This window comes from Rhincodon typus, chromosome 42 (genome assembly GCF_021869965.1).
Source record: "Rhincodon typus isolate 14 chromosome 42, sRhiTyp1.1, whole genome shotgun sequence".
Taxonomy (NCBI): domain Eukaryota; kingdom Metazoa; phylum Chordata; class Chondrichthyes; order Orectolobiformes; family Rhincodontidae; genus Rhincodon; species Rhincodon typus.
Genome location: NC_063373.1, coordinates 3,706,951 through 3,722,315, shown reverse-complemented (window position 1 = coordinate 3,722,315; position 15,365 = coordinate 3,706,951). Strand labels below are relative to the sequence as shown.

At 42.7% G+C, this 15,365-nt stretch overlaps 2 protein-coding genes across 4 annotated transcripts in view; both read right to left on the bottom strand.

Annotated features, from left to right (window-relative positions):
- Nucleotides 1-9,281, bottom strand: part of LOC109937933 (zinc finger protein 23-like) — a 42,295-nt gene extending 33,014 nt beyond the window's left edge. Inside the window, exons 1-2 of one of the 2 annotated variants that reach the window (XR_007265917.1) lie at nucleotides 9,235-9,281; nucleotides 8,754-8,861 (exon numbers count right to left, since the gene is read on the bottom strand). The gene's annotated coding sequence lies outside the window, so the exon portion shown is untranslated. Of the gene's footprint in view, nucleotides 1-8,753; nucleotides 8,862-9,234 lie in introns of those variants that run through there. The other variant, XM_048619131.1, reaches the window with a different exon arrangement.
- LOC109937934 (zinc finger protein 239-like) lies at nucleotides 780-8,861 on the bottom strand. 2 transcript variants are annotated; one of them, XM_048619139.1, is made up of 2 exons: nucleotides 8,754-8,861; nucleotides 780-2,422 (listed from the first exon to the last, which is right to left on the bottom strand). In XM_048619139.1, the coding sequence occupies exon 2, from the start codon at nucleotides 2,372-2,374 to the stop codon at nucleotides 1,358-1,360; it is 1,017 nt and encodes a 338-aa protein (XP_048475096.1). In that variant the 5' UTR covers nucleotides 2,375-2,422; nucleotides 8,754-8,861; the 3' UTR covers nucleotides 780-1,357. The 2 variants fall into 2 exon arrangements, with proteins under 2 accessions (XP_048475096.1, XP_048475097.1); XM_048619140.1 differs by having other exon boundaries at nucleotides 780-2,504; nucleotides 8,754-8,860.
- Nucleotides 9,282-15,365: the final 6,084 nt, after the last annotated feature.

The window sequence follows — 15,365 nt, the reverse complement described above, 5'->3', positions numbered from 1 at the left end:
ACTTCAACCACTTGTCTGCCTTTGTTACCTAAGGTTAAGTCTAGGACTTTCCTCTTCCTTGTTGTGACTTTTACATCCTGGCTTCAAAAGTTGGACTGGATCTATTTTAAAAATTCCTCTATACTTTTCACACTATGACAACCACAGTTAATGTTGGGGAAGGTGAAATCCCCCACTATCACGACACTATTATTGTTACACTTACCTTATAGTTTCCTCCTGGCCAGCTCTCCTTATTCTATCCATAAGGGTTTATTTAAGGAGTTTTCCAAGATGTTATCTCTCCTTAGTGTTGTACTAAATTCCCTAAACATTATTGTGACACCTCCTTTTCTTTGCCTCCTTCACTGTCTTGCATGAAGACCTTGTATCCTGGAGTATTGAGCTTCCAAATCCTGCCTCTCTCTCAACCATGTCTCAGTGACAGCAATGTTATCATACCCCATTTTTAATTTGTATCCTCAACTCTCGTAGCATTAATATCAATGCCATGCAACCATGTCAAACTCCCTTGTAGCTGAACTGGCCTGTAATGTCAATGCCTTCCTTACTCATTTGCTGATTCTTGTCTTTTCTTCCTACCCTTTGGATATTCTCTCAGGATCCCATCTCCTTGCCAAGTTAAGTTGCACACACCCCAGTAGCACTTGTAATGATATTTCCAGCATTTCATGCTATATCTCACTCTGGATGTGCCTTCTCTCAACTGCACGTGAAGGGTACTAATTGTCTCATTCTGAGTGCCTTAAGAGGTAAGAAAAAGACTTGATGCAATTTAGTTTTAGATTTGTATTACTTTTATCCCAAACAGGTAACTGAACCTGTGTTGTTTACAAACATCATCAGAAATAGGGCAAGAAGGGATGGTTTGGATTTGGATAACAATAGCATCAAAATCCAACGCTGACAGTTACTGGGGAACTCGTTGTTGTTTAATCAATCCTGATGAACCTCAAAATCACTTTACAAACAATATACAGGTGGACAGTCTTTACCCAATGTAAACATGTTGATGTACAGTCACATTGTGATTATTTTCAAATACTATCCTGCAGATACACAATTGTATCAACGTTTTATCGACAATATCAGCCCTTTTAATAGAGCAGGGTTTAAAAACATCAGTTCAGATAGCCCAATGACTAGGGGTTCCTTCCTTGGTGTAAGTAAAAGCAAAACCTTTCACCTGTAGTTCTTTGTGAATTTGCTGGTGCGTTAGCAAACACAAACATGGCAGGTGAATGGGATCCAATGGGTGTCATTTCACTCGTGTGTTAAGTTTGAAATCCCTTCCCACACACAGAACAAGTGAACAGTCTCTCTACAGAGTTAAAAGGCTGCTGTACCAGCAGGCAAGTTAACTGAGTGAATGTTTCTCCACAGTGTGAGCTCGCTGGTGTCTCAGCAAGTTGGATGAACGATTGAATGCTTTTCCACATTCAGAACAGCTGAATGGTCTCTCTCCAGTGTGAACTCGCTGGTGTTGCAGCAGGCTGGATGACCAAGTGAATCCTTTCCCGCAAGCAGAGCAGGTGAATCGTCTTCTTCCAGTGTGAACATGCTGATGTTCCAGTAGTTTAGATGAGAGAGTGAATCCTTCCCCACAAGCAGAGCAGGTGAACGGTCTCTCCCCAGTGTGAATTCGCTGGTGTTCCAGCAGGCTGGATGACCGAGCAAATCCTTTCCCACACTCCAAGCAGGTGAATGGTCTCTCCCCAGTGTGAACTCGATGGTGTAACAGCAGGCTGTATGACCGAGCGAATCCTTTCCCACAAGCAGGGCAGGTGAATGGTCTCTCACCAGTGTGAACTCGCTGATGTTCCAGTAGATTAGATGACTGAGTGAATCCTTTCCCACAATGAGAACAGGTGAATGGTCTCTCTCTCCTATGAATTCGCTTGTGTGTCTGCAGTTTGGATAACTGACTGAATCCCTTCCCGCAATCAGAGCAGGTGAACGGTCTCTCCCCAGTGTGAACTCGCTGGTGTATCTGCAGACTGGATGCCTGAGTAAATCCCATCCCACAATCAGAGCAGATAAATGGTCTCTCCCCAGTGTGACTGCGTTGGTGTATCCGCAGGCTGGATGACTCACTGAATCCCTTCCCACACTGGGAACAAGTGAATGGTCTCTCCCCAGTGTGACCTCGCTCATGCCTTAGCAGGTTGGATGACCGAGCAAATCCCTTTCCACAATCAGAGCAGGTGAATGGCTTCTCCCCAGTGTGAGTGCGTTGGTGAATTTCCAGCTTGGATGGGGAAAGACATTCCTTCCCACAATCCCCACATTTCCACATTCTCTCCCTCATGTGACCGAGCTGGCGTTTGGACATTTCAGAGGAATCTCCACAGACTCTTCCGAACACAGATGACATGTGTTTCTCCCACTGTGAACGGTGCTTTTTCCTTCAATGTTCAAAATCCTGAGATAATTAGGTTACGATAAACACAGTGACTGTCAGATCTGGATGTGGTTTCATTTGAAGGCTCTAATTGCAAATCAATCTTTCAAACACAAATCAAATGTATTAGGAAAAACGAGAACACATAGATTGTGAAACCGACAGCAATTAATCTGGTCAGTTGTGGAGATGACACGGAGGGAAAATACTGGATTGTGATTAAAATCAAACTGGTTTGTAAATCTCCTTCAGCAAAGGGAACCAATCAGTGTTTGCTCAAAACTACGGAAAGAGATACAGGTGGGAGAGGCAGATGTGAAGCAGAGGCATTTTATAATCTACAACTCAAACCTGTTCCTGCTTTCTCCCCATAGCCTTTCAGAGAGATTGAAGGGTAAGAACAAGTGCATGGTTCCTTGAAAGGGGAGTTTCAGGTAAATAATGTGGTGAAGAACATATTTCATTGCAACAAGTATAGGAGTTGCGAGGTCATATTGTGGCTGTATTAGACATTGGTTAGGCCAATTTTGGAAGACTGCATTCAGTTCTGGTCTCCCTGCTGTAGGAAAGATGTTAAACTTGAAAGCGTTCAGAAAAGATTTACCAAATTGTTGCTGGGATTGTAGAATTGAGCTATAGGGATGGGCTGAATAGGCTGAGGCTTTTTCTTCTCTGGCATGTCGGAGGCTGGGGAGTTACCTTATGGAGGTTTATAAAATCATGAGGAATACGGATAGGGGGAACAGCCAAGATCTTTTTCCCCAGGGTAGGGGAGTTCAAAACTAGTGGGCATAGGTTTAAGTTGGGAGGGGAAAGACTTAAAAAGGACCTGAGGGGCAATCTTTTCACACAGAGGATGGTGCGTGTATGAAACAGGCTACCTGAGGAGGCAGTGGAGACAGGTACAAATTACAACAACTAAAAACTATCTAGTTGGGTACAAGAACACAAAGTGTTCAGAGGGATATGAGCCAACTGCTGGCAAAAGGAATTAGATCAGTTTAGCATATCTGATCGGCATGAATGAGTTGGACCAAAGGGTCTGTTTGCATGCTGTATAAATCTATGATACTAAGTGCTTCAGCAAAATGGTGGAAATACAAGATCAAATCAGAAAATGCTGGAGACATTCAGCAGGTCTGGCAGCATCTGAAATGGTAACAGATGAATGAAGCATTGCAACTTTGAAGAAATGTTTAGATGATCACACAAGGCACCACAATGTAGGTTACATGCTGAGTGCTGGAAAATGGGACTACAGTAAATAACTGCTTGATGACCAGCATGGATACAATGGGGATATGGTGTTCAACAATTTTACATCCAAGACTCTGACTGCATTTTGTTCTGTCTTTCTGTGTGACTCTTCCTTTTAGTAAATAGGCAGGAGCAGCAAGCAGTCAAGAATGGAAATGATACGTTGGTCTTCATAGTGAGAGGATTCAAGTACAAGAGCAGGAATACTTTTCTGTAAGGGTACTGGTGAGACCAAACCTTGATATCGTGTGCACCTGTGTTCCCCTTTCCCAAGGAAGGATGTCCTGACTCTTGAGAGAGTGTAAAGAAGGTTCACCAAACTGATTCCTGGGATGTCAGGACTGATGTATGAAAAGAGAATCTATCCTCACTTAATCCTCCTTTCTTTTGTTGCGGTTGGTTCGCTCGCCGAGCTGGTTTGTTAGTTTGCATACGTTTCATTACCCTGCTGGGTAACATCATTAGTGCAGTCTCCAATGAAGCATTGTTGTATTTTCCCGCTTGTTATTTAAACTCTGGGGTGCGTTGGAGTTGATTACCTCATTGACAGTTTTTCTTTGCAGTGATGTGTATACATGGTCTAATTCTATGTGTTTTTTGATGGCCTTCTTGGTGGAGAACCCAGAAATAGGAAACCTACGCCAACAACAGAGCACCACCCGTGAGCAACTCTGCTTCCTCCACAGATGCCTCAGGAACCAGGTACGACAGGGCAGTGTTAGGTGCAAACCTCCCATCAACAACCCACAGGCACATAGGACAGCAGAGCACAATGGCCGCAGAATGGTGAAGGTAATGATTAATGACACCCACAACCGAATCCACAGACATGACAGGGAAGTTATGTGCCAAAAATCCCTATACCTAGATGCAATCAACCCACAGTGGACAACAGACTTCGAATGAGCCATTAACGTCAGTGAACAAAAAAACCAAAACCAAAACCAAGAAAAACTAGCCAAACTAACCAACCAAAATGACAGCCATAGATCAGACACTTGGATAAGAAAGCTATCTGAAAGAAAACTAACAGACACAGAGAAAGCTGTACTAATACATGGACTCAATTACTACCACAGAGACGCTAACAAGACATAATTCCTAGCCACACTAGAATGCACACTGAAGACCAACGGCAATGAGGAAACACAACAAGCCATAAGACAGACAGTGGTCCTAAAACTGACCGAAGGAACGAACTTAACACTCTCAACACAACAGAAAGGAAGGCCCTGAAAGGACTGAGAAAAGACAGAAACATCATAATCCTACCAGCGGACGAAGGACGCATGACAGTAATTCTTAAAAATGAGACTACATTACTAAAGCACAGACTCTATTAGCAGACACTAATACATACTGACACGTAGAAACAAGCCTGACACCACAACTGGAAATAAAATCATCTACATGCTAAAGAGACTCAAACAGACTGGACAAATCAACAAAGCAGACTACGTAAAAATGAAGGGACAAACATCCCCCGATTCTATGGCCTCCCAAAGGTATACAAACTGGAAGTAACCCCCAGACCCATAGTCTCCCTCCCAGGCACACCAACACACAGGTTAGCCAAGGAATTACAATGAAGACTAAAGCACCTCGTCTACAATTCAATCCACTTAGCCTAGGAGTTCCTCAAAACCGTCAAAGACATAAGAATAGACGAGGACAAAACCATGGTGTCCTTTGACATTACCGTCCTATTCACATCGATTGACATACCACTAGCAAGAGAAACACTAGCAACACTACTGAGAGAACTGGACTGAGAACACCATCTCCACAGACAACACACTGAAATTACTGGACCTATGCCTCACGACCCACTTTACCTTTAATGGCCAGATCTATGAACAAATCAATGGGACACCTATGGGGTCACCCATCTCTGGACTAATAGCAGAAGCAGTGATGCAGAGACTCAAAAGCATGGCCCTTCCGAAGATCCAACCCAAGCTATGGATCCGATACGTGGACAATACTTTCGTCATCATCAAACAGACTAAACTGGACAAAACATACCAACTTATAAACAACATTTTTACTGGGATCAAATTCACCAGAGAAGAAGAAAAAAACAAACAGCTCCCATTCCTGGATGTGATGGCAGAACGCAGGGCCAATGGGGAATTTCTGACAAAGTACACAGAAAGGCCACACACAGACAAAGTCCTAAATTTCAACAGTAAGTACCCCAACACCCACAAATGGAGTTGCGTAAAAACACCGTTCAAATGAACCACAACACACCGCAGCAACCTAGAATTAAGCCAAAATGAAGAAGAATATCTCCACTAAGTATTTGGAGACAACGGATACCCGAACAGCTGGATCCAATGATGGCTGTCACACAAGCAACAACAGGAAGATACAGTATGCCCTGACACACTCATCATGTTACTGTACCTCAAGAACATATCTGAACCGACCACAAGACTCCTATGGCCACTGGGCATCAGAGTAGCACACAAACCCACGTCAACTGCTCACAAGAACCAAAGACCCCTTACCTATTATGGACAGAACAAATGTAATATATTAAATTCCATGCAAGGACTGTGACAAATATTACATTGGATAGATCAGGAAGGAAACTGGCTACGAGAATACATGAATACCAACTAGCAACGAAAAGACAGACCAATACTGACCCGTGTCCATACACACAGACAGGTGAATCACCAGTTCAATTGGAACAATGTCAGGATGCTAGGACAAGCCAAGCAGAGACAAGCACGGGAATTACTAGAGGCCTGGTTCTCCACCAAGAAGGCCATCAATAAACAAGACCCTATATACACACCACAGCAAAGATAAACCGGAAATGAGGTAATCAACTCCAATGGACACCAGAGTTTAAATAACATGCGAGAAAATACAACAATGCTTCATCAGAGGCTGCACTGATGATGTTATCCAGCAGGGTAATGAAACATTTGCAAACTAACGAACCAAGCACAATATCCACAAACCGAGCTACAAATCTACTCAAGGTCCTTTCTTTTGTCTCTCGGAGCTGCTGAATGCATCACTAGTAATATTCTACCTCCTATTTCCTGATCTGAATCCGACCCATCAAAGCCTACACTTTGTTTCCCATTCCTCTGCCATACTTGTTGGAAAACCTCACCCAAGAAACTAGTACAAGGTCAATGAGGAGGTTTGTCCCAGCTCTGCCCAGGCTTGTACAGGTCCCAACGCCCACAGAAATGGTCTCAATGCCTCAAGAATCTAAACTGTTCTCTGGTACACCATTTCTTCAGCCACATATTCATCTGATTTATCCTCATATTCCTGCTCTTGCTAGCATGTGACATTGGGAATAAGTCTAACATTAAAATACAGGACTTCAAATGTAATAATGTCTCTTCTATCTTCCTGTATTCAGTTTTCAAGCCCTCATCCTTTTGCTTAGCTATGCCATTGGTGCCTATGTGTTCCACGACCATTGGCTATTCACCCTCCAGTTCTAGTATGTCCTGCAGCCACTCCATGATATCCCTGATTCTGGCACCAGGAGATCACATACCATTCTGGATACATGTCTACGGTCACAGAAGTGCCTGTCTGTATCCCTGATTATTGAATTCCCCCATCACTATAGCCCTGGCACTTGTTTTCCTCCCCTTCTGTGCAGCTGAGCCACCCATGGTGCCATGAACTTGACTGTTGCTGACTCCTCACCACCAAGGCCACCCCAAACAATATCAAAAATGGTAAATCTGCTTGAGGGGGGGCATGGCCCCTGGGGACTCCAGCACTTCCTTCCTGAGCCTTTTCTTTATCTGAAGGTCACTCATTCCCTTTCTGCCTGCATAATGGTCATGTGCGGCGTGACCAACTCACTAAATGTGCTGTCCACGACATTCTCAGTGCAACGGATGCTTGACAGTGAATCCGACCATAGCTCTGGCTCCAAAAAGCGGTTAACCAGTAGCTGCAGATAGACATACTTCCTGCACATGTCGTGGTCAGCGACACCAGAAGCTTCCCTCTATTCCCACATTGTGCAAGAGGAACATGCCAACGGTCTCAGGTCTCCTGTCATGACTTCTTTGTAAATTAACAGAGTTACTTCTTTCAACAGAATTTAATTGAGCTAAGGATCTTACTTTATTTCAAACATTTCTGTTATAATCGAAAACCACTGCCTTTACAGGAGCTGATATATTAAGCTTGAAAACTGTAAGAAAATCTTCTGCAGGTATACTTATTAATTGGCTGTTCCCATTGGGACTGTATCACTTTCTGAACTGCAAACTAAGACTGAGCACCACACTCAATCTTTCTGCTTCAGCTTCTCCATGTCTCACCTCACTCTCTGTTTTCACCCAACTCCAATGCACTCTCACTGAGCCAAGGTGCACTCACAGTGCGGCCTTGTTATTTTAACTGTCTGCCCACACATACATTGACGTCAGCCTCCTCTACTGTTCCAATTCAGCTCAGCGGGAGCTCAAGGAACAGCATCTCATCTTTCAGTTCAGCCTTTTATAACGCTCCAGACTCAACATGGGCTTCAAACGGGTTCAGGATCAACAGAGAGTTGTCAGGATCTGGAACATTCCACATGAAAAGGGTACTAGTCCATAAGGAATTTTAAAAGGAAGTTTGCAGGTATTTGAGAATGAGGAATTTACAGGTTAAGCCATGAAGTGGGTGACTGGGGCGAAATATGACAGTTGTTTCAAACAGACAAAGTGTAATTGGATCATTCTGTGACCCTCTCAGACCCTCCTTCCCCAGCTGCAGGCCCCAGAACCGAGCACATAACCCAGGGGTGATCTAACCACGAATTTGAACACCTTCCTAAATAAAAACTGAAAGAACTGCAAATGCTGTAAATCAGGAACAAAAACAGAAGTTACTGGAAAAGCTCAGTAGGTCTGGCAGCATCAGTGAAGAAAAATCAGAGTTAACATTTCGGGTCCAGTAACCCTTCCTCAGAACTCACCCGACCGGAAACGTTAACTCTGATTTTTCTTCATAGATGCTGCAAGACTTGCTGAGCTTTTCCAGCAACTTCTGTTATTGAACATCTTGCTGTTTTTCGAGTTACAAATATATCGGAGATATTTTCACACAGACAAACCTTTTTCTTTCGACAGTTAAATGCCAATGATATTCAGATCCTGATGACTCCTCTGACTACCAGAACGTTTTTGATATTCCAGTCTGCAAATTATTCTTAATTAATATCCTGTAAAATGAGTGCACAAGAGAAAAATCGCTGTCAGTCCAGGATGAAAATCGAGAAAAGACAAACATTTCTCTCGGTTTCAGGTTGCTATGTAAATACTCCACTTCAAACGGCCCCGCCCTCAACCAGAATGGAACAGACACATGCGCGCTGCTGCACCTTGCCCCCAATAAAGATGGCGGCAGAAGCCCGAGGCCGATCACCACGTGAGGCCCGCAGCCGTTTTCCCGTTTGCTATAAATGCGGCACCGAGAGTTTCTAATTTGGGTTTGGCAATCTACACCGTGTGCTCGTAAAACCTCCGAGTCCGCAGTGACTCCATTTTTCGACCGGTCTCCGCTGTTTCTCCCCACCCTTCTCATTTCGCACTCACTCAGGCATCAGTCATTGCGACACCGTGCCATCGGCGTTAATGATCACGTGTGGTCCTGCTCGCCCCGCCCCTCATCATCCCCTATTGGTTGGATGACCAGCAGGTCCCGCTTGAGCAGCCAATCCCGCCCACCCTTCACCTATTGGTCAGTGATATGCCGTCAATCAGTCGGGTTTTCGTTGTGACGTTGTGATAGGATCCTCCCTCTTTCTTACCCCTGGGATGAGATTTATAATTCAGTGAATGGTGCAGTGTCACAGAGCGCAGGGGGCTAGTGGCCATTCAGCCCACTGGGGCTGTACTCGACCACTCGAGAAACGCTGTAAATCCATCACAACTCCCCTGCCTTTTGCCCATAGCCAATATCTTTCCTTAAAAAGTTAAATTCCAATTCTATTTTGAGAATGACTGCTGCATTTGTATCCATGTGCTGCTCAGACTGTTCCAAATGCTCGGAAATTGCTGAGTAAAACAATCTTCACATTTTCACCCTGCATTATTTGCCAATTATCTGAAAGCTGTGTTCTGTGGTGACCAAACATTGTGACAATGTCAATAATTTCTCCCTCTGCAAATGAAATATCTTGAAAACAAATCTACACCTCAACTGGATCACTGCTTAACGTTTTCAATGATCAAAATTCCAGTTGCACTCTGAGGTTACCTTCTTTGCTGTCCACTACACCTCCAATTTTGGTGTCACCTGCAAACTCACGAACCATACCTCCTAAGGTCACATCCGAATCATTTATATAAATGCAGAAAAGCAGTGGACTCAGCATCAATCCTTAAGGCACACAGTTGGTCACAGGCCTCCAGTCTGAAAAGCAACCCTGCACAACCACCCTCTGAATCTTCTACCTTTGAGCCAGTTTGGTACCTGAATGGCTAGTTCTCCTTGTATTCTGTGTGATCTAGCCTTGATAACCAGTCTACCATGAGGAAACTTGTTGAACGCCTTACTGACATCCATATAGATCACGTCCAGCACTCTGCATTCATCATCCCTCTTCCTTACTCCTTCAAAAAACTCAATCAAGTTGGTGAGACACAATTTTCCACATACAAAGCCATGTTGACTATCCATAATCATTCTTTGTCTTTCCAAAGACATGTAAATCCTGTCCCTCTGCATTCTCTTCAACAACTTGCTCACCACTGATGCAAGGCGAAATAAAAACTGAAAGAACTGCAGATGCTGTAAATCAGGAACAAAAACAGAAGTTGTTGGAAAAGCTTAGCAGCTCTGGCAGCATCTGTGCAGGAAAAATCAGAGTTAACGTTTCAGGAAGGGTCCTGACCCAAAATGTCAGCTTTCCCGCTTCTTTCATGCTGCCTGGCCTGCTGTGTTCCTCCAGCTCCACACTGTGTTATCTCTGACTCCAGCATCGACAGTTCTTACTATCCCCAACGATTCTAACTGACACCTTGTCCTATTACTCACCAAATTCGACTGTCTAGCATCAGCAATTTCACACATTATTGAGAAAGTTGAGCAGATTCTCTGTCCTCTATTGTATCTTATATGGATCCATCAAACAGAGTGAACATACACAGGGTCAGCTGCTGGATGGAACCTCAGCACCCTGAGCTTGATCTCTGGTGGCTGCAGTCCCAACTGCCCCCTTACATCAGTATTCCTTTACTCTTACAACCAGCTCTGGCCCTTGACTCTTCTTTGCTTTCTCTGCTGGGAATTGGTAGCAAGTGAGGAAAAGACAGCTGGAATTTCTCTTATCTGTGATTTACAAGGACACATTCCATGGTTCACAGCTGTTACTTTTCTTCAGTAATTTTCACATTCACCCTACACTCTCCTGTTGCTGTTAATTCTGTTATTTCTGACAGTTTCACAATTATGGATATAAGCATCACACATTTGAAGCCTAATCTATTTTCACACTCACTCTGATTGAATGTTATATTGTGGTAAATCACTGAAAAATCATGTCCTTTTCCCTGACCTGATCTGAGTTTCCAATGAGATGATTCTCGGCAATGGAATGTCTAATCTGTGTTGCCATGGTGATCTGGCTGCAGGGAAGTAGCTGTTTGTGTTTCTAACTCAGACTAAACTTCTTGTTCCCATAATACACATTGTATCGGAAATTACACCTCAATGTCTCTCAGACATATTAGTATCTATAAAACCGACAAGAAACTCAGAGACACAAACGTTTAAAAGTGGGCAGAGAAATTGATGAAGTGATCATAAAGCCAGTGGGCTCTGAAGTTTTATAATCCTGGCTATAGATTCTGAAAGGACAGGAGTAATGTGAACTTGTTAAGCATTAGTTACACTGAGTTAGAATATGTGTCTTTTTTCAATAAGCGTATCTGAGACACAAATCGGACTGAACATTTATAGAGTACTAATTAAAAGCAAATTAAACTGGAATTTTGTATTTTTTTGTTTAAAGAAAACTGGAGCTTCCAGTATGGGACAATAAAGAAGTAATGCCAGGATAAATATTCAATGTTGAAATTAAATTGATTCTAGTGGACCTGAAGGAAACCACATTTCCCAGCTTTCAGTGCAGAAACTGAGTCAATAACCATCAACATTAATATTTCTTGTCAATTTATTCTCAACGCCTCAAATTGTTAAATCAACAAATCAACTGTCAGCTCGGAAGAGAATGCCTGTGCAGAAATCTGTTGACCTTTTAAGTTACAGAATCTTCCTCAGAACAGGCAAGGTTTAAAGAAGGAAGGTCTAAGTGAATATAAAGGTGGATAAATTTCCAGGACCTTATCTAATGTATCCCAGAACGTTGTGGGAAATAAGGGAGGACATTTTGAAATATTTGCAATATCTCTTGGTACAGGTGAGGTGTCTGATAACTGAAGGTGAGCCAATGTTGTATCTTTGTTGAAGAAAATTTGTAAGGAGAAACATGGGAACAAAAGACCTGTGAATCTGACTTCAATTGTGGGTAAATTATTGTAGGTGATTATAAAAGACAGGATTTATGGACATTTAGAGATAAGGCATAGTCAGCATGGTTTCGTGCAAGGAAAATCATGTCTCACGAACTTGATTGAGTATTTTAAGGAAGTTACCACAACGATTCATGATGGCAGAGCAGCGGTTGTTGTTTACTTGGACGTAGTAAAGCCTTCTACAAGGTTCTGCATGGGATTCAGTGTGAGCTTGCCAATTGGATACAGAACTGGCTTAACGTAGGAGATAGATAGCATGATGGAGGGTTGCTTTTTGGACTGCAGGCCTGGCACTAATAGCGTTCCACAGGGTCCTTATTTGTTTGTCATTTGTAAAAATTATTTGGACAAGAACATAGAAAGCACGGTTAGAAACTTGAAGAAGACATCTAAATTGGTGGCATAGTACACAGTGAAGGTTTTCTAAGATTACAAAGGGATCTTAATTAAATGGGTCAATGGCCTGAAAAATGGCAGATGGAGTTCAATCTGGATAAATGTGAGGTATTGCATTTTGGAACAACAATCAAGGGTAGGGCTTATACACTTATTGGTAGGGCTTGAGGCAGTGTTATAGACCAGAGGGACCTAGGGATGCAGGTACATAATTCTTTGAAGTTTGCATCACACATAGACAGGGTGGTTAAAAAGTCATTTGGTATGCTTCTACTCATTGCTCAATCCTTTGAGAATAGGAGTTGGGCATGAGGTTGTACAGGATGTTGGTGAGGCCACATCTGAAGTACTGTGTCCAGTTCTGGTTGCCCAGTTAAAGGAAAGATATTATTAAGCTGGAGAGGGTTCAGAAGGGATTTACCACAATGTTGCCAGGACTTTTCTCATGGAGTGTAGGAGGTTGAGAGGCAACCTTATAGAAGTGTATAAGGTAATGAGGGTATAAATAGAGTTAATGGTAGTTGTATTTTCTCTAGTATGGCAGATTTCAAGACTAGGGGACACATTTTTAAGGTGAGCAGAGAAAGGTTTGAAAAGGCATGAGAAGCAATATTTTACACAGAGGGTGGTTCACGTATGGAATGAACTTCCTGAGGAAGTGGTGGATGTGGGTGCAATTACAATCTTTAAAAGTCATTTGGATAAGTGCATGAAGAGGAAAGGTTTGGAGGGATATGGGCCAAGAGCAGGCAGGTGGGACTAGTTTAGCTTGGGATTACATTTGACATGGACTGTTTGGGCTGAAAGGTCTGTTGCTGATCAATGCAGAAGAAGAGGCAGCAGGGATATTAATAATAGATTATTAATATACTTGGATTGATTATTAATGCAAAAACATTCAGATTATTCATCTTTTTCAATCGGCAAATGACTTTAATGTAACAGGATCCTGATTATTGAAGTAATACGGCTCTGATTATTAATTATATCAATTGTGTTATTTTACATACTAGTGGCGATTTTTGGTGAAATTACTGTCCAATAATTGAAGGAAGAAACAACTGATTAAACAACTAATGAAAAAGGAACTGAGTAAATAATTAAATCACGATTCATCATAAGCCCATTCAATGAAATCTTAACAGCACAGAAGGTAGCCATCCGGCCCATTGTGCTGATACTGTCTCTGAAAATGCTGCCATTCGGTCCCAGTACCCTCTTCCTTCTCTGTTACCCTGAAAACCTTTCCTTATTGAGAAAAAGTGCAAACCACTTTTGAACATTACTGGTAGATTTCATTCCACCAGACACTCAGACAAAATTCTGCAGACCATAGAATCATAGAATTTACAGTAGAAGGACGCCATTTGACAATCGTGTCTATATTGATGCCCAAGAAAGCTAGCCAGCTTGTTTCATTCTCCAGTCCTTTCTCCATAACCCTATAACTTCATTACTTTCAAATATATATCCAGCTCTCTTTTGACACCTCCTATAGAATCCGCCTCTACCACTCCCCAGACAGCACACTAAAACCTAACCACTCTCTGAGTAAAGATGTTTGTCCTCATCTCACTCCCAGATTGCTTCCTGATAATCATAAAGTTGTGACCCCTAGTTACTGACATGCCAACCAGTGGAAACAGAATATTCTTTTTTAATCAGTCAAAATTGTTCAGAATTTTAATAAAGTCATATAGGTCAATAAGGTCAACTCTTAATCTTCTCTGCTCCAAGAAGAATAAGCCCAATTTCTCTAATCTTTCCTTGCATCTAAAATCCTTCATTCTTGGTATCATTCTAGTAATTCTCCTTTGAACTCGATCCATGGCTTTAACATCCTTCCCTAAATAAGGTGCCCAGAACTGAACACAATACTCTACATTTGGACTGACCAAAGATTTGCAGACGTGTAGCATCATTTTCTAAATTTTGCACTCTATGCCTCTTTGTATAAACCCAACGACCCTGCAAGCTATCTTCACAACTGTTTCAACTTGCTTGGCCACCTTAAAGGAATCATGCACATGAACCTCAAGGTCCCTCAGCTCCTGTATTTCCCTCAAAGTTGTACCATCGAGCCTGCATTGTGTCTCTGTTTCTTCTACCACAGTGCAATATGTACATTTCTCTGCATTGAAATTCATCTGCCAAGTGTCTGCCCATTTGGCTAACGTGTCAATATCTGTCTGAAGTCTCTCAGCATCTTTCTCACAATTCACTATTCTCCCTGGTTTAGTGTCACCTGCAAATTTCAACTTGCCTCAAAACCCATCTCCAAGTTGTTTATATAAGACAGAAAAAAAACAGTACCAACTCTGATCCTGAGGAACACCACATTCAACTCATCTTAAATCTGAGCAATGCCCATCTGTACCTACCCTCTGTTTTCTATCTTTTAGCCAACTCCTAATCCATGCTGACAAGGACCCAACAATCCTAAACATTTTTAATTTACTAACCAACCTTCCATGTGGCACCAGAGAGGCACCAGGTGAGTGGAGAGGGAAGGATAGAGTTGGAAGGGTAGAGTTGGGAGGGTAGTTTGGAGACTGCAGAAACATCTTGTATAGGCCTCAAGCCCGGAATACCGAACCCTAGTGGTTGAACTAGTGGAAAGGGCTCGGGCTCGGGCTCGGGCTCTGTCCGCGAACAACAGGAGGAGCAAACGTTGATGCAAACTGGAATTGCTTGCTCTGAATCTCTATCCTGCACTGACAGGGGTGAGCCCTTCCGCAAACTCTCTTCACAGGGTGTGAGGAGGGAAGGGTTTACAGAAATAAAACTCTAAC

Coding starts and splice junctions, on each gene's coding strand:
- LOC109937934 (XM_048619139.1), bottom strand. CDS start 2,374: ATGTCATCTGTGTTCGGAAGAGTCTGTGGAGATTCCTCTGAAATGTCC.